The 27,821-nt window shown below is 47.2% G+C and overlaps 1 protein-coding gene across 4 annotated transcripts in view; it reads right to left on the bottom strand.

Moving 5' to 3' along the window:
* The window catches only part of cadm4 (cell adhesion molecule 4), a 289,714-nt gene that overhangs the window by 224,038 nt on the left and 37,855 nt on the right, over positions 1-27,821 (bottom strand). For all 4 annotated transcript variants that reach the window (XM_072265997.1, XM_072266000.1, XM_072265996.1 and 1 more), the window contains exons 2-3: positions 15,311-15,457; positions 9,337-9,489 (exon numbers count right to left, since the gene is read on the bottom strand). In XM_072265997.1, the coding sequence (XP_072122098.1) occupies positions 9,337-9,489; positions 15,311-15,457 (300 nt within the window). The remainder of the gene's footprint in view (positions 1-9,336; positions 9,490-15,310; positions 15,458-27,821) is intronic.

The following is a 27,821-nucleotide window of genomic DNA, read 5'->3' as shown; positions in this document are numbered from 1 at the left end:
GGTCCCCCTAGGATTCAAGTGCAACCTGTCCTTTTTGTACAGGTCACACCTGCCCCAGAAGAGGTCCCAATGATCCAGAAATCTGAATACTTGCTCCAATCCCTCACCCACACATTTATCCTCCACCTCATTCTATTCCTATTCTCACTGTCGCGTGACACAGGCAGTGCCTGTACTCTTTTTTTCAGGACCTCTTCCTTTTTCCTACCTGTGTCATTGGTACCAATATGTACCACGATCTCTGGCTGTTCTCCCTCCCACTTCAGGACATCTTGGAGACGATCTGAAACATCCCGGACCCTGGCACCTAGGAGGCAAACTACCATCCGAGTTTCTTTCCTGCGTCCACAGAATCGTCTGTCTGACCCCCTAGCTAAGGCGGGAGGAGAGAGGGCAGCGCGCCTGCGTATGCAGCTCTCCGGTGAAAAATGATATCGTATCCGTTAAATAGGGGCTGTGGACAATTCTGATTTGATGGAGACAGACGTGAAAGCACAGAGGAACATCTGGAGAAATCTCTGAAACACTCATTCGCTGCTGTTGTTACTGTGTGGTCGGGAATCTTCCGGAGGGTAGGCCTCAAAATCCCCAGCTTTGCCTGCTTTTGGCGACCGAGGTTGAGGTCAAATTGTTCAGACAGAGATGGCGCTCAGTACTCGGTGTCGGAGAGCTGATCAGAGCTCGAAGTTTTCGGATGACCCAGAGTCGGACTGTGGTTGACGTGGCAGGGAGAGTTTTTCTTCCCTCTCCCGTCTGCGTGAGATGTGGGACATTTAAGAGACTTTGAACTTTTACTGTGCTCATGGACTTCTTCATCAAGTTATGGTATTGTTGCACTATTGTAACTATATGTTATAATTACGTGCTTTTGTCAGTTTTTTCAGTCTTGGTCTGTCCTGTGTTTTGTGACACAGGATATTGTATCAAATATTGCATCATTTCTTAATGCATGCATTACTAAATGACAATAAAAGAGGACTACGTGTCTTCATAATCTAACTGTAGAGTCCCCTATCACTACTGCCTTCCTCTTCCCTTCCCTACCCTTCTGAGCCACAGGGCCGGACTCTGTGCCAGAGGCACGGCCACTGTCACTTTCCCCAGGTAGGCCAGCTCCCCTAACAGTACTCAAACGGGAGTACTTATTGTCAAGGGATATGGCCACAGGGGCACTCTCTAGTACCTGACTCTTCCCCTTCCCCCTCCTGACTGTGACCCACTTGTCTGTCTCCCATGACCCATAGACAGAGGGGATTAGTGTGTCAGACACACACATGAATGTGTGGGGAATGGAGGGATATGGACATTGTGTAGACAGAGGGGATTAGTGTTAGACACATGAATGTGTGGGAATGGAGGGATATGGACATTGTGTAGACAGAGGGGTTTAGTGTGTTAGACACACACATGAATGTGTGGGGAATGGAGGGATGTGGACATTGTGTAGACAGAGGCAATGAGGTGTCATTAGCTTAATTAGTATGGTCTGTTCCTGTGTTGTACTGTTCTCTGTTCTATATTCTGCACTTTACGTCTATGTTCTATTTCCTATGTTTGATGTGTCCCATGTTCTGTGTTTTATTCCCTATGTTCTATGTCCTCTGCTCCATTATATGTGTACCGCATTTTACATTTGATGTCCTATGTCCTATGCTCTACACCTCATGCTCTATGTTCTATGCTCTGTGTTCTGTGTTTTATGTTCGATGTTCTATGTTCTACATCCCATGTTCTATGTTCTACATCCCATCTTCTATGCTCTATGTGCCATGTTCTATGCTCTCAGACCCATGTTCTATGCTCTACATCCCATGTTCTTTGTTCTACATTCCATGTTCTATGTTCTATGTCCCATGTTCTATGCTGTATGTCCCATGTTCTATGCTGTATGTCCCATGTTCTATGTTCTATGTCCCATGTTCTATGCTCTATGTCCCATGTTCTATGCTGTATGTCCCATGTTCTATGCTGTATGTCCCATGTTCTATGCTGTAGGTCCCATGTTCTATGTCCCATGTTCTATGCTCTATGCCCTATGTTCTATGCTGTATGTTCCATGTTCTATGCACTATGTCCCATGTTCTATGCTCTATGTCCCATGTTCTATGTTCTATGCCCCATGTTCTATGTCCCATGTTCTATGCTGTATGTCCCATGTCTATGTTCTATGTCCCATGTTCTATGCTCTATGTCCCATGTTCTATGCTGTAGGTCCCATGTTCTATGTCCCATGTTCTATGCTCTATGCCCCATGTTCTATGCTGTATGTTCCATGTTCTATGCACTATGTCCCATGTTCTATGCTCTATGTCCCATGTTCTATGTTCTATGTCCCATGTTCTATGCTGTATGTCCCATGTTCTATGCTCTATGCTGTATGTCCCATGCTGTATGTCCCATGTTCTATGCTCTATGTCCCATGTTCTATGCTCTATGTCCCATGTTCTATGTCCCATGTTCTATGCTGTATGTCCCATGTTCTATGCTGTATGTCCCATGTTCTATGTTCTATGTCCTATGTTCTATGTCCCATGTTCTATGCTCTATGTCCCATGTTCTATGTTCTATGTCCCATGTTCTATGCTCTATGTCCCATGTTCTATGCTGTATGTCCCATGTTCTATGTTCTATGTCCCATGTTCTATGCTGCATGTCCCATGTTCTATGCTCTATGTCACATGTTCTATGTTCTATGTCCCATGCTCTATGCTGTATGTCCCATGTTCTATGCTGTATGTCCCATGTTCTACGCTCTATGTCCCATGTTCTATGACCCATGTTCTATGCTGTAGGTCCCATGTTCTATGTCCCATGTTCTATGCTCTATGCCCCATGTTCTATGCTGTATGTTCCATGTTCTATGCACTATGTCCCATGTTCTATGCTCTATGTCCCATGTTCTATGTTCTATGTCCCATGTTCTATGTCCCATGTTCTATGCTGTATGTCCCATGTTCTATGCTGTATGTCCCATGTTCAATGCTCTATGTCCCATGTTCTATGCTGTATGTCCCATGTTCTATGCTCTATGCTGTATGTCCCATGCTGTATGTCCCATGTTCTATGCTCTATGTCCCATGTTCTATGCTCTATGTCCCATGTTCTATGTCCCATGTTCTATGCTGTATGTCCCATGTTCTATGCTGTATGTCCCATGTTCTATGTTCTATGTCCTATGTTCTATGTCCCATGTTCTATGCTCTATGTCCCATGTTCTATGTTCTATGTCCCATGTTCTATGCTCTATGTCCCATGTTCTATGCTGTATGTCCCATGTTCTATGTTCTATGTCCCATGTTCTATGCTGCATGTCCCATGTTCTATGCTCTATGTCACATGTTCTATGTTCTATGTCCCATGCTCTATGCTGTATGTCCCATGTTCTATGCTGTATGTCCCATGTTCTATGCTCTATGTCCCATGTTCTATGACCCATGTTCTATGCTGTATGTCCCATGTTCTATGCTGTATGTCCCATTTTCTATGTTCTATGTCCTATGTTCTATGTCCCATGTTCTATGCTGTATGTCCCTTGTTCTATGCTGTATGTCCCATGTTCTATGCTCTATGTCCCATGTTCTATGCTGTATGTCCCATGTTCTATGTCCCATGTTCTATGCTGTATGTCCGATGTTCTATGCTCTATGTCCCATGTTCTATGTTCTATGTCCCATGTTCTATGCTCTATGTCCCATGTTCTATGCTGTATGTCCCATGTTCTATGTTCTATGTCCCATGTTCTATGTTCTATGTCCCATGTTCTATGCTGTATGTCCCATGTTCTATGCTCTATGTCCCATGTTCTATGTTCTATGTCCCATGTTCTATGCTGTATATCCCATGTTCTATGTCCCATGTTCTATGCTCTATGCTGTATGTCCCATGTTCTATGCTGTATGTCCCATGTTCTATGCTGTATGTCCCATTTTCTATGTTCCATGTTCTATGCTCTATGCTGTATGTCCCATGCTGTATGTCCCATGTTCTATGCTCTATGTCCCATGTTCTATGTCCCATGCTCTATGCTGTATGTCCCATGTTCTATGCTGTATGTCCCATGTTCTATGTTCTATGTCCTATGTTCTATGTCCCATGTTCTATGCTGTATGTCCCTTGTTCTATGCTGTATGTCCCATGTTCTATGCTCTATGTCCCATGTTCTATGCTGTATGTCAGATGTTCTATGCTCTATGTCCCATGTTCTATGTTCTATGTCCCATGTTCTATGCTCTATGTCCCATGTTCTATGCTGTATGTCCCATGTTCTATGTTCTATGTCCCATGTTCTATGCTGCATGTCCCATGTTCTATGCTCTATGTCCCATGTTCTATGTTCTATGTCCCATGCTCTATGCTGTATGTCCCATGTTCTATGCTGTATGTCCCATGTTCTATGCTCTATGTCCCATGTTCTATGACCCATGTTCTATGCTCTATGTCCCATGTTCTATGCTCTATGTCCCATGTTCTATGCTGTATGTCCCATGTTCTATGCTGTATGTCCCATTTTCTATGTTCTATGTCCTATGTTCTATGTCCTATGTTCTATGCTGTATGTCCCTTGTTCTATGCTGTATGTCCCATGTTCTATACTCTATGTCCCATGTTCTATGCTGTATGTCCCATGTTCTATGCTGTATGTCCGATGTTCTATGCTCTATGTCCCATGTTCTATGTTCTATGTCCCATGTTCTATGCTCTATGTCCCATGTTCTATGCTGTATGTCCCATGTTCTATGTTCTATGTCCCATGTTCTATGTTCTATGTTCCATGTTCTATGTTGTATGTCCCATGTTCTATGCTGTATGTCCCATGTTCTATGCTCTATGTCCCATGTTCTATGTTCTATGTCCCATGTTCTATGCTGTATGTCCCATGTTCTATGTCCCATGTTCTATGCTGCATGTCCCATGTTCTATGTTCTATGTTCCATGTTCTATGTTGTATGTCCCATGTTCTATGCTGTATGTCCCATGTTCTATGCTCTATGTCCCATGTTCTATGTTCTATGTCCCATGTTCTATGCTGTATATCCCATGTTCTATGTCCCATGTTCTATGCTCTATGCTGTATGTCCCATGTTCTATGCTGTATGTCCCATGTTCTATGCTGTATGTCCCATTTTCTATGTTCCATGTTCTATGCTCTATGCTGTATGTCCCATGTTCTATTTTGTATGTCCCATGTTCTATGTCCCATGTTCCATGCTCTCTGCTGTATGTCCCATGTTCTATGCTGTATGTCCCATGTTCTATGTCCCATGTTCTATGCCGTATGTCCCATGTTCTATGTCCCATGTTCTATGCTGTATGTCCCATGTTCTATGTCCCATGTTCTATGCTGTTCGTCCCATGCTGTATGTCCCATGCTCTATGTCCCATGTTCTATGCTCTATGCTGTATGTCCCATGTTCTATGCTGTATGTCCCATGTTCTATGTCCCATGTTCTATGCTGTTCGTCCCATGCTGTATGTCCCATGTTCTATGCTCTATGCTGTATGTCCCATGTTCTATGCTGTATGTCCCATGTTCTATGCTGTATGTCCCATGTTCTATGTCCCATGTTCTATGCTCTATGCTGTATGTCCCATGTTCTATGCTCTATGTCCCATGTTCTATGCTGTATGTCCCATGCTCTATGTCCCATGTTCTATGCTGTTTGTCCCATGCTGTATGTCCCATGTTCTATGCTCTATGCTCTATGTCCCATGTTCTATGCTGTATGTCCCATGCTCTATGTCCCATGTTCTATGCTGTATGTCCCAAGTTCTATGCTGTATGTCCCATGTCCCATGTTCTATGTCCCATGTTCTATGCTGTATGTCCTATGTTCTATGTCCCATGTTCTATGCTGTATGTCCCATGTTCTATGCTCTATGTCCCATGTTCTATGTTCTATGTCCCATGTTCTATGCTGTATGTCCCATGTTCTATGTCCCATGTTCTATGCATTATGTCCTATGCTTCCTGTTCTGTGTTTTGGTGTTGCAATGTTCAGTATTTGAACTGAACATTCGCTATCCACAGAGCAAATTAATAATCATCTGTCTCCTGGCAAGGCGCAGACACACAGACAATCACACAGGGCAGAAACTTGGGAAATAAATGGATTTATGAATAAATCAGTGTATTTTGAATTGGCCAATTAAAACTCCATAAGATAACCCTCTCCTACTAGACAATTCACCACACCAATAATTCAGTTTGCATTCCCTAAAACCATTGACCTCTGAGGTGCTCTTTAATTAAATATTTAAAGATACTTCATTTTCTAAAACTGTTATCTCTAAACTATTTCTGAGTGCTAAACCATTTCCTTCAAACATTCAACCTGCCTCTGGCAAGGTGGTTTAATAGAGCTATTTCTGTGCTGCTGAGCATGCTGGGATTAGTCTCCCTCCATTGACACACTAGGAAAGGTAAGTGCGGAATGAACAGCCCTCCAGCCTACAATGTTGTGCTGAGCAGATAAAACTAGTTATTAAACACAGGCTAAACTAGTCTTTGCCTGCACAATATGCAAATCTCTGCACATTCATCTAAGAGCCTCTTAACTTTATCTATAACCTGCACTCAATAGCCAGTTTATTAGGTACACCTGTACATCTGCTCATTAATGCAAATATCTAATCAGTCAATCATGTGGCGGCAAGTCAAGTCATAAAAGCATGCAGGAAAGTTCAAGAGGTCGATTGTTGTTCAGAGCAAACATCAGAATTGGGATGAAATGTGATCGAAGTGACTTTGACCATGAAGGTGCCAGGGTGGGGTGCTTTCTCAGAACTTTCACATATAACCATCTCTGGAGTATGGTGCAAAAAGTTTTTACAAAAGTTGTTCTGTAGGTGAAATGCCTTGTCAATGAGAGAGGTCAGTGGAGAATCACCAGACTGGTTCAAGTTGACAGGAAGGTGACAGTCAGTAACTCAAATAACCAGCGTTACAATACTGGTGAAAGGAGCTTCTCCAAACACACAACACATTGAACCTTGAAGTGGATGGATACAGTAACAGAAGTCCAAATCTGGTTCCATTCCGGTAGCTAATGAAGTGGCCAGTGAATATGAACTTATGTTGACATAAATTATACGCAATTGATACCACAGAATACACAAAAATAAACATAACAGCATCAGTGGAAGTTGAGAGTAATAGAGTTCAAGTGTTACAGTGTCTGAGATTTTTCAGGTTAGTTGAAGAATCAGACGGCAGTGTGGAAGAAATTGTTGAACCTTGAGGTAAGGCCCCTATACCTCCTGCCCGATGGGAGCACTGAGCAGTAGGCATAGCCTCGATGGTGGATGCCAGCTTCCTGAGAACCACTTCTTGTAGATAGATGTCCTGAGTAGTGGGGAGAGATGATTCCAGGATGGAACTGGCTAGCCCCACCAGTCTCTGTAGTCTCTTGTGATCCTGTGTTTTGGAGTTTCCACACCAGGCCATGATACCACCAGTCAGAATGCTCTCCACTCTACATCTGTAGATAATTTTCAGGGTCTTTGATGACAAACCAAACCTCGAAAAACATACAGAGATGCTCTCTTTGCATTTATATGCTGGGCCCAGGATAGATTCACTGAGATGTTGGCACCCAGGAACTTGAAGCTGGTCAAACTTCTTCAGAGGCAATGGAAATTTGATATGTTCCTGTTAAACCCTCACTCATGTTCACAGATTCACCACAAAGAGCATCCTATCTGAATGCATCACGTCTTGGGATGAAAACTGCTCTGCCTGTGACCACAATAAATTGGTGAGAGTTGTGGGCACAGCTCATCACGTCACAGAAACTAGCCCCCTCTCCCTGGACTCTCTACACTTTCCACTGCTTCAGTAAAGCAGTCAGTGTAATCAAAGGCCCCCACCCACCCAGACAGTCTCTCTTCTCTCCCTCCCACTGGGCGGAAGATGCAGAAGCCTGAAAACGTAGCACTGGGCCCAGGGGCAGCTGCCACCCTTCTGTTATGAGATGATTCATCCGGCAGGATGAAGTGTACTCCTGTGCTCACAATATAATCCATTATGGACTTGCATCTTACTGACCGCCTGATCTGCACTCTCTCTGTAACTGTAACACTTTCTTCAGCGTTCTGCTATTGTTTTCCCTTCTACTACCCTGGTACAGAGTCATAGAGGTCTACCGTACAGAAACAGGTCCTTTGGCCCATCTAGAAATGCTATCCTGTGTAGTTCCATGGACTTACACCTGGACCAAAGCCCACCATAACCCTTCAATCCATGTACTTATCCAAACTTCAACATGTGACTAATAAACCAATTTATCTTGGCTTCAGACTGATGTGTGGAGCAGACAATTGGCCAGGTGAAAATAGATATTTACAAATTAAACTTTTATCCCTTTCATAAACAGTCATTTTATAAACATACATAGTACTACCCAAAAGTCTTAGGGACATACACATCGAGCCTGGCTGCCTAAGACTTTGGCACAGTACAGTAGTAATGTTACTGTTCTGCTGCCACAAAAAAACAAATTTCATGACACAAGTGAGTGATGATAAACCTGATTCTGATCAGGGTCTCTTTTGTGGACTGCGAGTGGGAAGGGGACAGGGAGAGGGGAATCATGGTTGGGAAAAGGGGAAGGGAGAGGGGAAAGACCAGGAGGCACCAGAGAGATATTCTGTAATGATCAATAAACCATCTGTTGGAATCAAATGACTTGCCTGGCGTCTCCAGGCTCGGAGTGTCTGCATCCGCACCACTATTCCGTCCCTGGCACTCCATCTCTGCCACCTGTCCCACACCCCTCCCACATCCTTCTTGTAAACTCCTATGAGTACAGGCCCAAAGCCAACGAATGCCCCTCATATGATAACCTTTTCATCCCTGGGATCATTCTCGTGACCCACCTCTGAGCCCTCTCCAATACCAGCACATTCTTTCTAAGACACGGGGAGCAAACCGGCTCACAATATTCCAAGTGTGGTCTTACCTGTGCCTTATACAGCCTCAGCATTACATCCTGCTTCTTGTTCTAGTCCTCTGGAAGTTAATGCTAACATTGCATTTGCCTTCCTCACCACCGATGCAACCTGCAAGATAACTTTTAGGGATTCCTGCACGAGGATCCCAGGACCCTTTGCCCCTCTAATTTCTGAATTTGTTCCCCATTTAGGAAAGAGTCCATGTCAGAACCATCACATGTTAACCCTCCACAGTTTGCAGGACACCCTGTGGACTGAGCTGCTGAGGAATATTTCCAAGGACTCACTTACCTCCCCCAGCCCTTGAGAGCCCGGGATTAAATCCCACTACTGGTGTGGGAGTGGAGGAGGGAGTGAGCTGGGGTCTCGGGAGGTGGGCGGACTTACCTAGCACAGTGAGCACGGCGACCTGGTGGTGTGTGTCCTCAGTATAGAGCTGGCAGTAGTACCCACCCTCGTCCTCCAGCCGGGCATCGGAGAGTGCAACACGTACCTGCTGGTTGGTGAAGGACACCAGGCTGAAACGGTCATCCTTCAGCGCTGTGAGCGGAGAGATGGAGCAGGGAGAGCGGAGAGGGGGATGGAGCAGGGAGAGCGGAGAGGGGGATGGAGCAGGGAGAGCGGAGTGATGGAGCAGGGAGAGCGGAGAAGGGGATGGAGCAGGGAGAGCGGAGAGGGGGATGGAGCAGGGAGAGCGGAGAGGGGGTGGAGCAGGGAGAGCGGAGAGGGGGATGGAGCAGGGAGAGCGGAGAGGGGGATGGAGCAGGGAGAGCGGAGAGGGGGATGGAGCAGGGAGAGCGGAGAGATGGAGCAGGGAGAGCGGAGAGGGGGATGGAGCAGGGTGAGCGGAGAGGGGGATGGAGCAGGGAGAGCGGAGAGGGGGATGGAGCAGGGAGAGCGGAGAGGGGGATGGAGCAGGGAGAGCGGAGAGGGGGATGGAGCAGGGAGAGCGGAGAGGGGGATGGATGGAGGGAGAGCGGAGAGGGGGATGGAGCAGGGAGAGCGGAGGGGGGGATGGATGGATAGAGAGGTGAGGAGGGAGGAAGAAGGGGAGAGAGTGAGGAGGGAAAGAGAAAGAGAGAGAGAAAGTGAGAGGGGGAGAGGGAGAAAAAATATCAGTTGATGTGTCCATACTAAAAACAATCCAAACTGGGATCTTCCTGGCTCCAGCCTTTCACTGATCCACCTTACAGACCCCCAACACCACCCACTACACACACACACATCCCCTTACACTCCCCCTTACTCTCACTCCTTACATAAATTCCTTACACGCCCGCTTCCACTCTCGATTACGCATCCCACACACACCCTGAGTTCTGTCCATGTAGCCCCCACCTCCCACAGCAACAACTTGTCACACTGTGGGTGTGGGGCAGTAAGGAGAGAATTACCATGCTTGGGAGGGGGTGTGGAGGGAACACTGTGGGAGGGGGTGAGGAGGGAACACTGTGGGAGGGGATGGTGAGGAAGGAACGTTGAGGGAGGGTGTGAGGATGGAGCATTGAGGGAGGGGGTGAGGATGGAGTGCTGAGGGAGGGGGTGAGGATGGAGCGTTGAAGGAGGGGGTGAGGATGGAGCGTTGAGGGAGGGGGTGAGGATGGAGTGCTGAGGGAGTGGGTGAGGATGGAGTGCTGAGGGAGGGACAGTGAGGATGGAGTGCTGAGGGAGGGGGTGAGGATGGAGCATTGAGGGAGGGGGTGAGGATGGAGTGCTGAGGGAGGGGTGAGGATGGAGTGCTGAGGGAGGGGGTGAGGATGGAGTGCTGAGGGAGGGACAGTGAGGATGGAGTGCTGAGGGACGGACGATAAGGGGTCAGTGCCGTGTTGTGGGTGGGGTGAGACAGGCAACACGGTTACAGCACAGTGCCCGGTATCATGGAGTGTGTAAATTGCTAACGTTAGATTAGTGAGCTAATGAACCCCCTCACCCCGCCACCCTCAGTCAAGTGTGAGGCTTTGCACAGAATAAAGGCCCTCCCCATGTCTGAAATCGGCATGGGGGGGTGGTAATTGTTTCAGGGCATCAAAGACCTTTGTTACATTGACAGAAAGACCCTGATACAGATTTGAGTGGATATGATTACAGAGCAAATGTACTGCCTGATGTTAATTTAAGATAATTTGTCGTTTTAATTAATGTCGAGATATTGTTAATGTCCCTGGCTTCCTGCTAATGGCTGCAGGTATGAGACAGATTTATTGACTGGATCACTTTCTCCAGCTGTAAATTAAATCCCAAAATGTGCCATTAACACCAGGTCATATTGTGGTTCCTCCCAACGATGGTCAGAGGTTTATGGGAGGGAGGGGTGAGGAGGGAACGCTGTGGGAGGGGGTGAGGAGGGAAAACTGGGAGGGACGGTGAGGAGGGAATGCTGTGGGAGGGGGTGAGGAGGGAACGTTGCAGGAGGGGGAGAGGAGGGGACACTGTGGGAGCCATGAGGAGGGAACGCTGTGGGAGGGGTGAGGAGGGAACACTGTGGGAAGGGGTGAAGAGTGAATGTTATGGGAGAGATAGTGAGGAGGGAGCATTGTGAGATGGGGTGAGGAGGGAACACTGAGGGAGAGGGTGAGAAGGGTATGTTGTGAGAGGGGATTAGGAGGGAGAGCTGTGGAAGGGGTGAGGACGGAGAGCTGTGGGAGGGGGTGAGGAGGGAATGCTATGGGAGGGACAGTGAGGAGGGAACGATGTGGGACGGGATGAGGAGAGAGCACTGCGGGAGAGATGGTGAGGAGGGTACGTTGTGGGAGGGGATTAGGAGGGAGAGCTGTGGGAGGGGGTGAGGAGGGAGTGTTATGGGTCAGAATGAGGGGGAATGCTGGTGGAGGGGCGGAGATGAGGGAGCTGTGTGAGAAGGACGATAAGGAGGGAGTACTGTGCCGTGGGAAGACAAGATCTATCATCAAAGATCCCCACCACCCAGTCACAGCACCCATCGGGCAGGAGGTACAGAAGCCTGAAGACGGGGTGTTCAGGAACATCTCCTTCCCTTCAACCATTCAGTTCTTGAACCAACCAGCACAACTCTAACCACTGTTTCAGTACAGCAACACCGTGACCACTTTGCATGAAACAGACATTCCAATTGTGTTCTTGCTTGTAAATTTTATATTCATGGTGTATAAATTAAGTTTAATTGATGTTTTTCTAGTGAATGTTGTGTCTCTGACACTGTGTTATCTGTGATGTTGATGGAGCTACATTTTTCATTGTGCTTGTGCTCACACGGACATGTATCTGACCATGAACTCCACATTGAGTACTTGGAAATAACTATCTTTGGAAAGCAGAGTTGAAAGGCTTAATCCTTCCTGCTGAGATGGCCCCCGCAGAGACCAATTCCACTGGACTGGGTGCTGAAGGGGTTAATCAGAGCTGAGTGCAGATTGGCTTTTTATTCGCTTCTTGTAATGGTTTGCTGCACCGAAGTCGATTATCTCTCTGCATTCAGAGTTCTTTAAAAATAAATCATATCTAAATGTCCGTAGGAGGTAAATGAAGCCTGAATTTCAATCCTACCTAAAATCTCCCTGTTGCTTTAACCCCTTCAGGGCAGTCTGAGAGGCAGGACCTTATCCTCCTTTCTGACATAGAAAGTAAGGGCAGAGAGAGGAGGAAGAAAGCGAGTGAGGTAAGGGGAAGGGAGAGAAGGGGAGAGGGTCAGAGAAAAGGTGTGAGAGAAGTAGAGGAAAGAGAGGGAGAGAGAAAGGTAGGAGAGGGGAAGTGGAAGACAGCGGGGAGGGGAAGCTATGGAAAGTCTGAGAGGAGAGAGAAATAGAGAGGTGGAGGTAGAGGGGGGAGGGTGAAAGGATGAAATCGGGGGAAGGGAGAAAAGAGGGAGGGGTGAGGAAGGAGAAAGAGTGTACTAATTCAGAGAAGCAGAGGGTGAGACACAGGGAGAGAGGGGAGGGGTGTAGGAGCTAGAGGCGTCACAGAGACAGGGAGTGATGTCGGGGCAGAGAGGGTCACAGAGGAGACGGGGGGGGGGATGCAGGGTCAAAGGGGATCACAGAGACAGGAAAGCATGAAAATTCAGATGTACTGTTGAAGTGAAAATGTATGCAGGTGTATTTCAGTGAGCTGTCAGTGTAAGAAGCCCTAGTACTGGTGGTGTTAATGTGTCGTGGTGAAGGAGGAGGGGTGAATCAGTGAATTATGCTGTTCCTCTCACTGCAAGATACGATCGCTCACAATACATCCAGCTTTCAAATTTTCCACAACGTCCCATGGTTATTAGAACCATAAATCTGAGTTACGAGCACTCACTGCCTTTGCTGAAGTCAGGTACAGCTCCAATGGGTCTATGCATATCAGGATGGATTCTGTGTGTATCTCTACAGTTCCACTGATAATCCAGGTCTCAGTGTTGACCCCTGTATCCCCTGTGTCTGAGTGTGGGCATGTCTCTGTGTGAATATGTGTCTTCTGTGCATCTGTGTCCAAGTGTGTGTGTGTGTGTGTGTGTGTGTGTGTGTGTGTATCTGTGTGTGTGAGTGTGTGAGTGTATGTGTGTGTGTGTGTCTATTTCTCTGTGTGTGAGTGTCTGTGTGTGTATGTGTGTGTGTGTGAATGTGAGTTTATATGTGTGTGAGTGTATGTGTGTCTATGTGTGAGTGTGTGTGTGTCTGTGTGTGTGTGTGTGTGTCTCATTTTCCTCTTGTGTCCCCTGGGTGATCCAGGTAGTATCCTGGTTTATTTCCCTTGCATACTCTCCAAAGCTTCTACATCCCCCAGTAATGAGGCAACCACGCAGATCCTATAGCTATGTTGGAATGAATTAGCACAGGTCCTCTAGGTTTATTGGAATAAACAGGCACAGGTCCCGTAAGATATTGGAATGAGTAGGTACAGGTCCTGCAGGTATATTGGAATGAATAGGCTCAGGTCCAATTTGCATCGAGGTTAACAGACACATGTCCTATGGCGGAATTTGAATGAAGGAATAGATGCTTTTTTTTTTGTAATTCACAGACATACATTGACTGATACCATGCTCCACCCCCTTAGCTATTCTGGAAACTCCCACTGCCCCATCTGTTTCATAAACCCGCCCCTAGTCGTGGTGTTGTTGTTGAGGCAGTTATATGTCCTAATGAATACAAACAACCTCAATATTGCCTGAAGACCCAGGCTGTAAATCTATAGCAACAGACATCAAACCACTGCAGATTCCCTGTTAGAAACTATTCAATTTCATTGTAACTTTGTGAATGGGAATCCAATTCCCACACCCAGTGTATGATGGAATACAGCAAGATAATGATTACAGAGACAGGACCCTCTAACACTGGTTTAGCTCAGATGGGTTAGAGGGTTAGGGGGAAGATCAATATACCTGCAGGGTCTGTGTTTATTGATTCCAATATACCTGCAGGACCTGGCTCTATTGATTTCAATATCCCTGCAGGACCTACATCTATAGCTCTAGGACCTGGATCTATTAATTCCAATATAGCTTTAGGATGTGTCAATTGATTACAATATACCTGCAGGACCAGTGTCTTTTGATTCCATTCTACCATCGGGACCTAGATCTAGTAACTCCACTAAAGCTGTAGATTTGTGTGTATTAATCCCGATACAGCTATAAGACCTTTGTCTATTTATCATCATGTACCTGCAGTTTCTATTTCATTAATTCCAATGTACCTGCACCACCTGTATATATTAATTCCAATATACCTGCAGGACCTGTGACCCTTAGTTCTAATATGGCTGTTGGACTTGTGTGATTAGATACAATATAGCTCTAGCAATGGTGTTATCACTTTCTATAGGATCTATGACAATTAATTCTAAATTAGCTATAGGACAGGTTTATTAGTTCCAATATATCTGCAGGACCTAGATATATTAGTTTCAATATACCTGCAGGACTTAGATCTTATAGTTCCAATATACCTGCAGGACCTGGGTCTCTTAGGACCAATATATCTGCAGGAACTGTGTCCATTAATTCCGATATAACTGCAAGACCTTTGGCAATTAATTCCAATATCTGCAGGAACTGTGTCCATTAATTCCAAAATAGCTGCAGGACCTGTGTCACTGTTGTAATTTAGGTGACAATGGGTGAGAAGGGCATAGCAAGATCCCACAACCACGAGTAGGTCGCTATGTGGTTTCAGAAGTATGAGGGCTGAGGGCTTTAACATCCCTCCCTCCTTTCACACTCTTCCTCATTCCCCCCTCTCCCTCCTCTCTGCACCCCCACAACATTCCCTCCTTCAACATTATACTCTCACTCCTCACTGACCCTCTCCCCTCAACACTCACTCACTCCTCCCCACACCACGCCTTCCTACCCACTCTCGTCCCGATTTCCTCATGGTCCCCGCCTCTCCCGCCGCGCACATACCCCGTGTGCCGTTGAAGAAGAGGGTCTGCCGGTTGGGGTTCTGGATCACCACGATGGAGCCATCATAACTGTGCAGTCGGCAGGTGATCTCCGCTGTCTCCCCCTCCATCACTGTCACATTCTCTGCGTGTACCACCTGTCCACAGGCTGTGGGGCGGGGAGGAGGGGATGGAGAAAGGAAAGTTAGTCCAACACCAAGAGTCCTCATCACTGGCCCTTGCACAGTGCTCCCTCCTCACTCCTCCCACAGCTTTCCCTCCTTACCCCCCTCACCCCCTCCCACAGCATTCCCTCCCTACCCCCTCCCACAGTGATGGACACTGTAGTTAGACTGATGATCTGTTGTAATCCAGGTTTGCATTGAACCTGACCTGTGACCAAAATAAATTGGATGCTGATGTCGGGGAATTGGAAAATATCTGGGAATAATTCATGCTGATTGTGACTAAAAGCTTTTTATGATTGATCTAATTGACCAAAGTGCTGATATCAATATTGTTTAAAGACATCAACTGGAACAGATTTCAGATCCACACCCCCAACACATACATGCACACAGAGAGGCACATACACACACACACAGACACAGACACACACACAGACACACACACACACACACACACACACACACACACACACACACATACACTCACACACACACACATAGACATATACTCACACACACACACACACACACACACACACACACACACAGAGACATACACACAGACACACACACACATACACTCACACACACATGCACAGACATGCAAACACCGACACACACTCACAGACACATACACCGACACGCACGCACACACACACCGACAGGCGCGTGCACACACACATGCACACTGACACGCACTCACAGACAGACACACACACACCCCAACACCCAGACAGACACAGACACACACACACACTGACACGCACTCACACACACACTGACATGCACACACACACACGCGCACACACTAACACGTACACGCAGACACACACACACACACACACACACACACACACATCAACACCCACACACACACATGCTTCTCTGTCACATCCTACCCTCTCCTCCTGCATTCTTCCTATTCTGCCTCCCCTCTCCTTCCCCTCCCTTTACTTCCCCCTTTACTCCCACCTCTAATTCTCACTGCCCCATTATAGAGTCCAGCACAGAAACAGGCCCGTTGGCCCATCTAGTCCATGTTGAACTACCTAAACAGCTGAGTCCATGTACCTGCACCTGCGTCTCTCCCTATATCCCCACCATCCTTGTATCTGCTCCGGGACCGTCTCTCTCCCCATATCGCCCCCCATCCGTGTATCTGCACTGGGACCGTCTCTCTCCATATCCCTCCCATCCATGTATCTGCACTGGGATTGTCTCTCCATATACCACTCATCTGTGTATCTGCACCTGGACTGTCTCTCTTCATATCTCTCCCATCCGTGTACCTGCATTGGGATCAGATCTCCCCATATTCCTCCCATTTGTGTATCTGCACCAGGATCATCTCTCTCCACATTCCTCTCATCCGTGTATCTGCACCGGGACTGTGTCTCTCCATATCCCTCCCATCCATGTACCTGCACCCAGACCATCTCTCTCCATATCCCTCCCATCCGTGTACCTGCACCGGGACCATCTCTCTCCATATCCCTCTCATCCATGTATCTGCACCGGGACTGTCTCTCTCCATATCCCTCTCATCCGTGTACCTGCACTGGGATCAGATCTCCCCATATCCCTCCCATTCGGGTATCTGCACCAGGACCATCTCTCTCCATATCCCTCCCATCCGTGTACCTGCACCGAGACCGTCTCTCTCTATATCCCTCCCATCCATGTATCTGCTCCGGGACCATCTCTCTCCATATCCCTCCCATCCGTGTATCTGCTCTGGGACCATCTCTGTCCATATCCCTCCCACCCGTGTACCTGCACTGAGACCGTCTCTCTCTATATCCCTCCCATCCATGTATCTGCTCCGGGACCATCTCTCTCCATATCCCTCCCATCCGTGTATCTGCACTGGGACTGTCTCATTGCATATCCCTCTCATCCGTGTACCTGCACTGGGATCAGATCTCCCCATATCCCTCCCATTTGTGTATCTGCACCAGGATCGTCTCTCTCGGCATTCCTCTCATCCGTGTACCTGCACTGGGATCAGATCTCCCCATATCCCTCCCATCCGTGTATCTGCACCAGGACCATCTCTCTCCATATCCTTTTCATCCGTGTACCTGCACCGGGACCATCTCTCCATATCCCTCTCATCCGTGTATCTGCACCGGGACTGTCTCTCTCCATATCCCTCTCATCCGTGTACCTGCACTGGGATCAGATCTCCCCATAACCCTCCCATCCGTGTATCTGCACCGGGACTGTCCCTTTCCATATCCCTCCCATCTGTGTACCTGCACCGAGACCGTCTCTCTCCATATCCCTCCCATCCATGTATCTGCTCTGGGACCATCTTTCTCCATATCCCTCTCATCCATGTACCTGCACTGGGATCAGATCTCCCCATAACCCTCCCATCCGTGTATCTGCACCGGGACCGTCTCTCTCCATATCCCTCCCATCTGTGTACCTGCACCGAGACCGTCTCTCTCCATATCCCTCCCATCCGTGTATCTGCACTGGGACTGTCTCTCTCCATATCCCTCTCATCCGTGTATCTGCACCGGGACCGTCTCTCTCCATATCCCTCCCATCTGTGTACCTGCACCGAGACCGTCTCTCTCCATATCCCTCCCATCCGTGTATCTGCACCGGGACTGTCTCTCTCCATATCCCTCTCATCCGTGTACCTGCACTGGGATCAGATCTCCCCATAACCCTCCCATCCGTGTATCTGCACCGGGACCGTCTCTCTCCATATCCCTCCCATCCGTGTATCTGCACCGGGACCGTCTCTCTCCATATCCCCCCCATCTGTGTACCTGCACCGAGACCGTCTCTCTCCATATCCCTCCCATCCGTGTATCTGCTCTGGGACCATCTTTCTCCATATCCTTCTCATCCGTGTATCTGCACCGAGACTGTCTCTCTCCATATCCCTCTCATCCGTGTACCTACACTGGGATCAGATCTCCCCACATCCCTCCCATCCGTGTATCTGCTCCGGGACTGTCCCTTTCCATATCCCTCCCATCCGTGTATCTGCACCGGGACTGTCTCTCTCCATATCCCTCCCATCCGTGTACCTACACTGGGATCAGATCTCCCCACATCCCTCCCATCCGTGTATCTGCTCCGGGACTGTCCCTTTCCATATCCCTCCCATCCGTGTATCTGCTCTGGGACCATCTTTCTCCATATCCTTCTCATCCGTGTATCTGCACCAGGACTGTCTCTCTCCATATCCCTCCCATCCATGTATCTGCACCGGGACTGTCTCTCTCCATATCCCTCCCATCCGTGTATCTGCCCTGGGACCGTCTCTCTCCACATCCCTCCCATCCATGTATCTGCACCGGGACCGTCTCTCTCCATATCCCTCCCATCCGTATATCTGCACTGGCATCAGATCTCTCCATATTCCTCCCATCTGTGTACCTATGAAATCTCTCTTAAATTTTGAAATCGATCTCACATGCACCACTTGTGTTGGCAACTTATACCATATTCCCATGACCCTCTGAGTGAAAAACCTTCCCCTCATGCTCCCCTTAAACTTTTGACCTTTCACTGGTAACTCTGGTTAACTCCCACCAAACCTCAGTAGAGAAAGTCTTTTTACGTTGACCCTATCCATAGTCCTCATCATTTTGTACATCGCTTTCAAATCTCCTCTCAATCTTCGATGTTCCAAGGATTAAAATCCTAACTATTCAATCTTTCCTATAGCTCAGGTCCTCCATTCTCAGCAAAATCCATGTAAATTCTATCTGTACTCTTTTAACCTTATTTATATCTTTTCTGTAGGTAGGTGACCAAAACTGCACACAATTCTCCAAATTTGGCCTCACCAACATCTTAAACAACTTCAACTTAACATCCCAGTGAGGATTCAGGGAAGTGTCGGTCCTCTTTACATTTAAAAGGCCAATTGACTTTCTCCTTTACTGCCTCTGTGGGAGAAGATGGGAAAGGGTTGAGAGAGAGAGGGAGAGAGCGAGGGAGTGATGGAGAGAGGGAGAGAGGGAGAGAGAGAAACAGAGATGGAGAGACGGAGATGGAGACAGGGAGATAGAGAGAGAGAGAGGCTGGGAGAGAGAGGAAGAGAGGAAACAAAAGGGATGGAGAGAGAGTTGACCGGGAGAAGGGAAATGGGGTCAAAGAGAGAGAGGAGGTGGGGGAATGGAGGGTGGCAGAGACAGGGAAGGAGAGTGGGGAGTGATTTTGGTGTGAGAGAAGGTGGAGGGGGAAGGGAGAGAGAGCATACAAGGATAGAGAGGAGTAGAGAGTGAAGGGAGAGAAGAGAGAGTGGGTGCAGGAAGAGAGGGGTAAAGGGGTGTTGTCTGGTGGGGGGAGAGGAGACACAGAGAAGAGAGACCTTGCAGCATGTGTTGAGAGCTGTGCTGTGGGGAGGTCGCACGTTGTCTGATCAGGCAAGGTCAATGAGCAGCATTGGATTCTGTGAACAATCCCTGCACTCTGAGTGCCTTGCGGTGCCCAGAGCCGCAACCTCTCTGTATTCCAGAGACAACTGCCCTTCGCTACCACTCTGAACCTGCCTCCTTATCGCTCTTTGTCCGTATGAAACACTTATAAAAATAGCGACGGTGTATTCATGTCACATTTAGTTGAAATCGCAGCCAAAATGCTCAATTGACGTTGCGCGGAGAAATTAATTTCTCCATTCTGTGCATAGTAAGATCCCACCAGGTAGATAACTGAGAAAACACAGCAGAAGGGAGGATTGAAAACGTGCTGGGAGAGAGAGAGCGTGGAGGTGAATCCAAGGCAAGCCCCCTGAACTGTAGAGGGCGAGTATGTTTTCTGACTGGGGTTGGAGCATCAGCTGAGACTCGTCCACCTGCTCTCTGCAAATCAATAAAGTCAGAAAACTAAAGCAGCAGCAACAGAAACTGCAGCAACTTCCACCAGCAAAAGCAGGCTAATTTATCCAGTTTTAAAAATTTCCGGTCTAGCACCACTTATTTTCACACAACAGAGAAGCCCTGGGGTACAGGTACACGGTTCCCTGGGGGGTGATGTAGAACAGAGAGACCCTGGGGTACAGGTACTCAGGTCCTAAAAGTGGTGACATTGGTAGAGAGAGTGATGAAGAATGTGTTTGTCACGCTGGCGAGGATGTTACCAGGACTGGAGGGTTTGAGTTATAAGGAGAGGATGTTACTGGGACTGGAGGGTTTGAGTTATAAGGGGAGGATGTTACTGGGACTGGAGGGTTTGAGTTATAAGGAGAGGATGTTACTGGAGGGTTTGAGTTATAAGGAGAGGATGGATAGACTGGGACTGTTTTCCCTGGAGTGAAGGAGGATGAGGGGTGACCTTACAGAGATTTACAAAACCATGACGGGCAGAGATAAAGTGGGTGAACCCGGGGTAGGAGAGCCTAAACCTAGAGGACACAGGTTTAAGGTGAGAGGGGAAAGGCTTAAATGGGACCTGAGGGGTAAGTTTTCCACACAGAGGGTGCTGGCTGTTATGGAACAAGCTGACTGAGGAAATCACTTGTACTGGCACATGGACAGGAAAGGTTTAGGGGAACATGGGCCAAACACAGACAAATGGAATTGACTTAGATAGGCAACTTGGTCGGCAGGAACAGAAAGGATCTGTTTCCGAGCTGTAGGACTCTCTGAAGCAGAGGTTCAACTTATATGAAGATTCTCTGTTGAAAATGCAAAGGAATAAATTCCTCTCCATAAAACCTTCAAGGACAGGCCTGTGTGCTGCAGAATTCATCACTATATTGTGACAGGTACCCCATTTAATACTTTGAATAGACGTCCATGTCTGACATTCAAAAAGTGTTAAAATTACAAAAGAAATATTCTTCAAAGTAGATATTACAAATGAAAGAAAAGGAATGCCTTGATTTTCTAATTCTATCCAGTCTCTATGGCAACAGAGAGAGATTACTTTCTGTATCCATAGAACATGTAGGGATAAACTAGAGCACTGAGTCTCTTTAATGCAATGCGACAATCCCCTCTGATCACACCTCTTCCTTGACTGTGTAAACATCTCCAAATTGGGCTGGAGGAACAATGCCTCAAGATGGCCCTATTTGCAGGCCTAGGGACTCAATTTGGAAATGAACAGTTTCAGATGCACATTCTGTTCTGTTGGTGAACGGTCTGTAAATGCTGGAAGCCGGGGAAGAACGTGGCGGAAGTGCCCAAAAGATTGTGCGGGTGGAAAAATTACCATGTTTCAGGTCAGGGACTCTTTGTTAAAAAATCTTAATTTGGCTCGTTCTGTATCTCCTACCATCAGGTAGGAGGTACAGAAGCCTGAAGGCACACACTCAGTGATTCAGGAACAGCTTCTTCCCCTCTGCCTGGATGGACTTTGGACCCGTGAACACTACCTTACGTTTTAAATATATATTATTTCTGTTTTTGCACAATTTTTGATCTATTCAGTGTAAGTATGCTGTACTGTATTTATTTATTATTTTTATTTTACTTTTTGCTCTTCCTCTATGTTATGTACTGCATTGCTGCTGCTAAGTTGACAAATTTCACGACACATGCCGGTGATAGTAAGCCTGATTCTGATGATCCACTCTCCACAGATGCTTCCTGACCTGCTGAGTCTTTTCGATACTCTTTACAGCCCTCCTGTTCTGTGCCTCACTGTTCCTGCCTGTTGTCGCCCATGTTGGACCTTCCACGCCCCAGGACAACCCGTCCCATCAGAGGGCATCTGCCAGTTACCAGGACAAAGGGGCCTCTTTCTCCTTTCGTATCTGCTACTCTGTCCAAGAGAAACCATTCCATTCACAGCTCCGAAATGCTTCACATTCTGTGAGCTCCCTGCCAATGATTTAATTCCACCCACTTTTACAGAAAAATGTCACTCCCATCAGAATCACTTTCCCTGTACTCTCTCTCCATCTCCCTTAGGGCTCTCTCTGTTTCCCCACTCTCTCTCTCTCTCACACACACACACACAATTTCCCTCTCCCCTTTCTGCGTGCTCTCTCTCTCTCTAAATTTATCATCAAAGTGTATACATGTATACTGCCCTGCAATTCATTTTCTTGCAGGCATTCAGAGTAGATACAAAGAAACACAATAGAATCAATGAAGAACTACCCACAAAGATGGACAAACCACCAAAGTACAAAGGGAGACAATCTGCAAATACAAACAAACAAACAAATAAATAGACAAAAAGGTAAATAATATTGAGAACATAAGGTGTCGGGTCCTTGAAAGTGAGTCTATAGGTTGTGGCGTCAGTTCAGTGCTGAGGTGAGTGAAGTTATCCACACCAGTTCAGGAGCTCGATAGTAACTGCTCCTTAACCTAATGGTGTGGGATCTAACGCTCCTCTGCCTGCTGTCTCATGGCAGCAGTGGAAGAGAGTATGGTTTGGATAGTGGGGGTCCTTGATGATTAACGTCATTCTGCAGCAACAGTGCTCCATGACGGGGAGCTGTCTCTCTCTCCCTGCCTTCTCCACCCTCTCCCTCGGTCTTTCTATCCCCCATCCCCTTCATCTTACCCTTCTCCCCCCTGCCCCAATATCCTTTGTTCCTGTCTCACACCTCCTAAACGAGAAGGAGACCATTCAGACCATCGAGTCTACACTGGCTTTGAAAGTGATCACACTCATTCCTTTTTCCCCACTTTCCCACCATCCCTTCCTTCAGATTCTCCCTGTGACCCACCCAAACTGGAGGAGTGTGGGTGATTTACAGAAGCCGATTCATCCTTCCATCCTGCACGTTATTGGGATGTGAGAAGGATCTGGAGTGCAGGGGAATCCCATGAGGTCACAAGGAGAACGTGGTTAGCGCCAGAGGTTGGGATTGAACCGGGCTATCTGAGGCTGGCTGACAATGACATGAAGTGCAGCATCCATCTCCTGAATAACATTGTAAATTCTGCATCAGGATATCAAATACCCCGATATTCTTACCCCAAGTAGGTCAGAGCTCACCAATCTCTCACCAGTTGTATATCGAACTTTTTGTCTTAACGTTTACTTCTGCAGGCAACTCTGCCAAGCCCAAGCACAATCATTTCCTCCAATCTTATCATCAGACTGCCAGACCTGGGCCTCTGCACCTCCCCCTGCAACTGAATCCTGGACTTCCTCATCAGGAGACCACAGTCAGTGGCAACAAGTCTCCTATCCGGAAGTATCACAGTTCGGTACGACAACTGCTCTGCCCGTGACTGCGAGAAACTGCAGAGAGTTGTGGACACCGCTCAGCGCATCACAGAAACCAACCACCCTCGATGGACTCTGCCTACACTTCCCACTCATCAGTAAAACAGCTAACATAGTCAAAGACCCTCACTCTCCCTGAACTCTTCTCCCCTCTCAACATACAAAATCCTGAAAGCACGTACCACCATGGTCAAGAACAGTTTCTCTCCCAGTGTTATCAGAATCTGAACTGTCCCCTACTCTTGGCTTCACAATCTACCTCGCTACGATCTTGCACCAGCACCTCACCTTCCCTGTAGCTGTTACACTTTATTCTGCATCCTGCTGTTGTTTTACCTTGTTCTACTTCAATGCTCTGTGTGATGATCTGATCTGTATGAACAGTATGCAAGACAAGATTTTCACTGGATCTCAGCACATACACAAAAATAACCCACTTCCAATACCAATCTCCTCCTCGCTGACCACCAACACAGGTACACCTTAAGCCTACATGCTTAGCCCCCCCACCACCACTTTACTCTCTCTACACCCCGACAGTGTGCTAAGCACAGCTCTAATGTCATCTACAATTCACCAATGACACCACTGTTGTTGGACGTATTGCCGGTGGTAATGATCAGACACCTGGCTGAGTGATGCTGAACATCAGTAAAACTAATGGCTTGTTGGCTTCAGCAGTGAAGAGTGTGAGCATGCATGGTCTGCATTGGGAGAGCAGTGGAGTTACCAGCTTTACATTCCATGGTCAACATGGAGGAACAGTGGAGTTACCAGCTTTACATTCCATGGTCAACATTAGGAGAACAGTGGAGTTACCAGCTTTACATTCCATGGTCAACATTAGGAGAACAGTGGAGTTAACAGCTTTACATTCCATGGTCTACACTGGGGGAACAGTGGAGAGAGTTACCATCTTTATATTCCATGGTCTACACTGGGGGAGCAATGGAGAGATTTACCAGCTTTAGATCCCATGGTCTACATTGGGAGAACAGTGAGAGAGTTACCAGCTTTACATCCCATGGTCTACATTGGGAGAACAGTGGAGAGAGTTACCAGCTTTACATTCCATGGTCTACATCGGGGAACAGTGGAGACAGTTACCAGCTTTATGTTCCATGGGTATTAACACATTGGGTGAGCTGTCCTGAGCATAGCACACAGAAGGAAGGAATGTGTCTTTACATTCTTAAGGAGGTTTGGCTTGTCACCAAACTCTCTAACAAACTTCTAGAGACGTCCTGTTGAAAGTATCCTGTCTGGTTACATCACAGTCTGTACGGAATGTACCGGAATGGAAAAAGCTGTAGAGAGTAGTGAACTCAGCCCAATCCATCACGGACACATCACTCCCCACTATCTGTAGCATCTACAGGAGACGCTGCCTCAGGAAGGCAATGTCTATCATCAAAGATCCCCACCATCCGAGCCATGCCATCTTCTCACAGCTCCCACTGGGCAGGAGGTACAGAAGCCCGAAGTCCCACATCTCCCCGTCAGGAACATCTCCTTCCCTTCAACCATTCAGTTCTTGAACCAACCAGCACAACCCCAATGACTGCCTCAGTACAGCAACACTGTGACCACATTGTAATACAATGCACTTTGTTCTAATTGTGCTATTGCTGGTATTATTTATATTTATTTCATGAGCTTTTTGTCAGAGAGTTGCGATTACATCTCAGCATATCATGGGAACCAGTCTCCCCTCCACGGACTCTGTCTGCACATCCCAGTGCCTCAGTAAAGCAGCCAACATATTCAAAGACCCCACTGGCTCTGGACATTATCTCTTTTTCGCACACTTCCTTAGACAGAAGATACAAAAGCCTGAAAGCCTGTGTCACCAGGCACAAGGATGACTTCCATCCTACTGCTGTCAGACTGTTGAATGGTCCTCATATGATAAGATGGACTGTTGTCCTCACAATCTAACTTGTTATGTATTGCCTGCCTGCACTGCACTTTCTCTGTACATGTGACACTTTATTCTGAAGTCTATTATTGTTCTACCTCAACGCTCTATGTAATGATCGGATTGCGATGAACAGTATGCAAGACAAGCTGCTGACGGGATCTCAGTACATGTACAATAATAAACCAATTCCGATCCCAGTCTGATGCTGTGCGCCTGTTTTGCTGCTGCAACTAACTTTTTAAATTGTAGAATTGATAATCGATGTTTACTTTCAAGGGCCACTCCAACCGTAGTCGCCTCAGCTGCCTCCTGATGACTCACTATGAAGGGCCTCAGAAAGTTAAGCAAAAGTGGGACATTCAGCTGTCTCCTCCAAAACCATCAACTCTCCCAGCGAATGGCAGCGGCAGCAAAGCTAGGAGTCACCAGCCCTTACGGGAGCCCTCCAAGCCCAATAGTTAGGACAGTCCAGCACAGGAACAGCCTAACAATAATTTACACTTTACTCTCATTGTTCTGGCATGTAATGATCTGATCTGTACGTAAGGCAAGCTTTTCACTGTCTCTCTGTACACATCACACTAATAAACCAATACTAATGTCAATGTGTATTCCAAATATAATACTGAATTAAACTGAATCCCTCCATTCCCCACACATTCATGCGTGTGTCTGACACACTAATCCCCTCTGTCTACACAATGTCCATATCCCTCCATTCCCCACACATTCACTTGTGTGTCTAACAGACTAATCCCCTCTGTCTACACAATGTCCACATCCCTCCATTCCCCACACATTCACTTGTGTGTCTAACAGACTAATCCCCTCTGTCTACACAATGTCCACATCCCTCCATTCCCCACACATTCATGTGTGTGTCTAACACACTAATCCCCTCTGTCTACACAATGTCCATATCCCTCCATTCCCCACACATTCATGTGTCTAACACTAATCCCCTCTGTCTACACAATGTCCATATCCCTCCACTCCCACACATTCATGTGTGTGTCTAACAGCCTCTATTGTATCTCCCACCACCACCCCACCCAGCAGCACCCACCACTGCCTGTGTAAAAAAACTTACCCCTCACATCTCCTTTGAATTTACCCCCTCACCTTAAATATGTGCCATCTAGATATGTTGACCCTGAGGGAAAAGATACCGACTGTCTACTCTACTTGTTCACTCATAATCTTACAAACTTTTATCGGGTCTCCCCTCAGCCCTCTGCTGCTCCGGAGGAAACAACCCAAGTCTGTCCAACCTCTCTTTATAGCTCACACCATCTAATCCAGACGGCTTCCTGGTGAATCTCTTCTGCACCCTCTCCAAAGCCCCCGAATGCTTCCTGTAATTGGGACACTAGTAATGAATGCAATTGACTTAGAAATATATTTCTGTTCACTATCTGACACTGGGTTCAAATCCTGATACTCGCTCACTAACAGTACTGTGGGTGTAGCCACACCTCAAGGATGGAAAGATGGAGATAGAGCAAAGAAGATGGTTGTAAAAGATGGAAAGAGAGAAACAGAGAGAGAGGAAGAGAGAAAAGGAGAAAGAGAGAAGGAGAGAAAGAGTAAGAGATAGAGATGGAGGGAGACACAGGTGGGAAGGGATGGTTTGTAGTATCAGGCGACATAGACAAGTTGGAAGCCAGTGAAGTAACTGAATATGCACACTTGAGTCACTGCACTGGCTCAGTGATGACTAACGGTCTCCTATCGGCCTGCCGAAGAAACATTCTGATCTGATCAAGTTCCTCTGGCTGATACAAAGAGCAGATAGTAAATACCAAGCTTGTTAGTGATGCATCGGCCCAGGAACAAGCACAAGAAGCCTTTCTCTTCATTCCCTCCATCTCTCATCTCTCTTTCTCTCTCCCCCCCCCCCCGTCCACCTCCATCTCTCTCTCCCTCCCTCCATCTCTTTCTCTACCTTCCTCCATCTCTCCATTTCTGGTTCTCTCACTCCTTCATCTCTCTCTCTGTCTCTCTCCATCTGAGTCTCTTTCTCCATGTTTCCTTCTCTCTCTGTATCTGTCTATGTCTCTCTGTGTTTCTTCTCTCTCCACCTCTTCATCTCTCTCTCTCTCTCCATCGCTCTCCCTCCATCTCCCCTACACCTTTCGGCACATGCCGTGGCAAACAGGTGAAAAGTACAGACTGTGTCGGGATGATGTAAATTGGAAGGTTATATTTTAAAAAGGATCCATTTGCAGGAGTTTACAGCTGATCACAGATCATTCCTCACCGCT

The sequence above is a fragment of the Mobula birostris genome, chromosome 8 (genome assembly GCF_030028105.1).
Source record: "Mobula birostris isolate sMobBir1 chromosome 8, sMobBir1.hap1, whole genome shotgun sequence".
Lineage (NCBI taxonomy): Eukaryota > Metazoa > Chordata > Chondrichthyes > Myliobatiformes > Myliobatidae > Mobula > Mobula birostris.
Note: the sequence above shows the minus strand (reverse complement) of the source record. Positions and strands in the feature narration are given on the sequence as shown.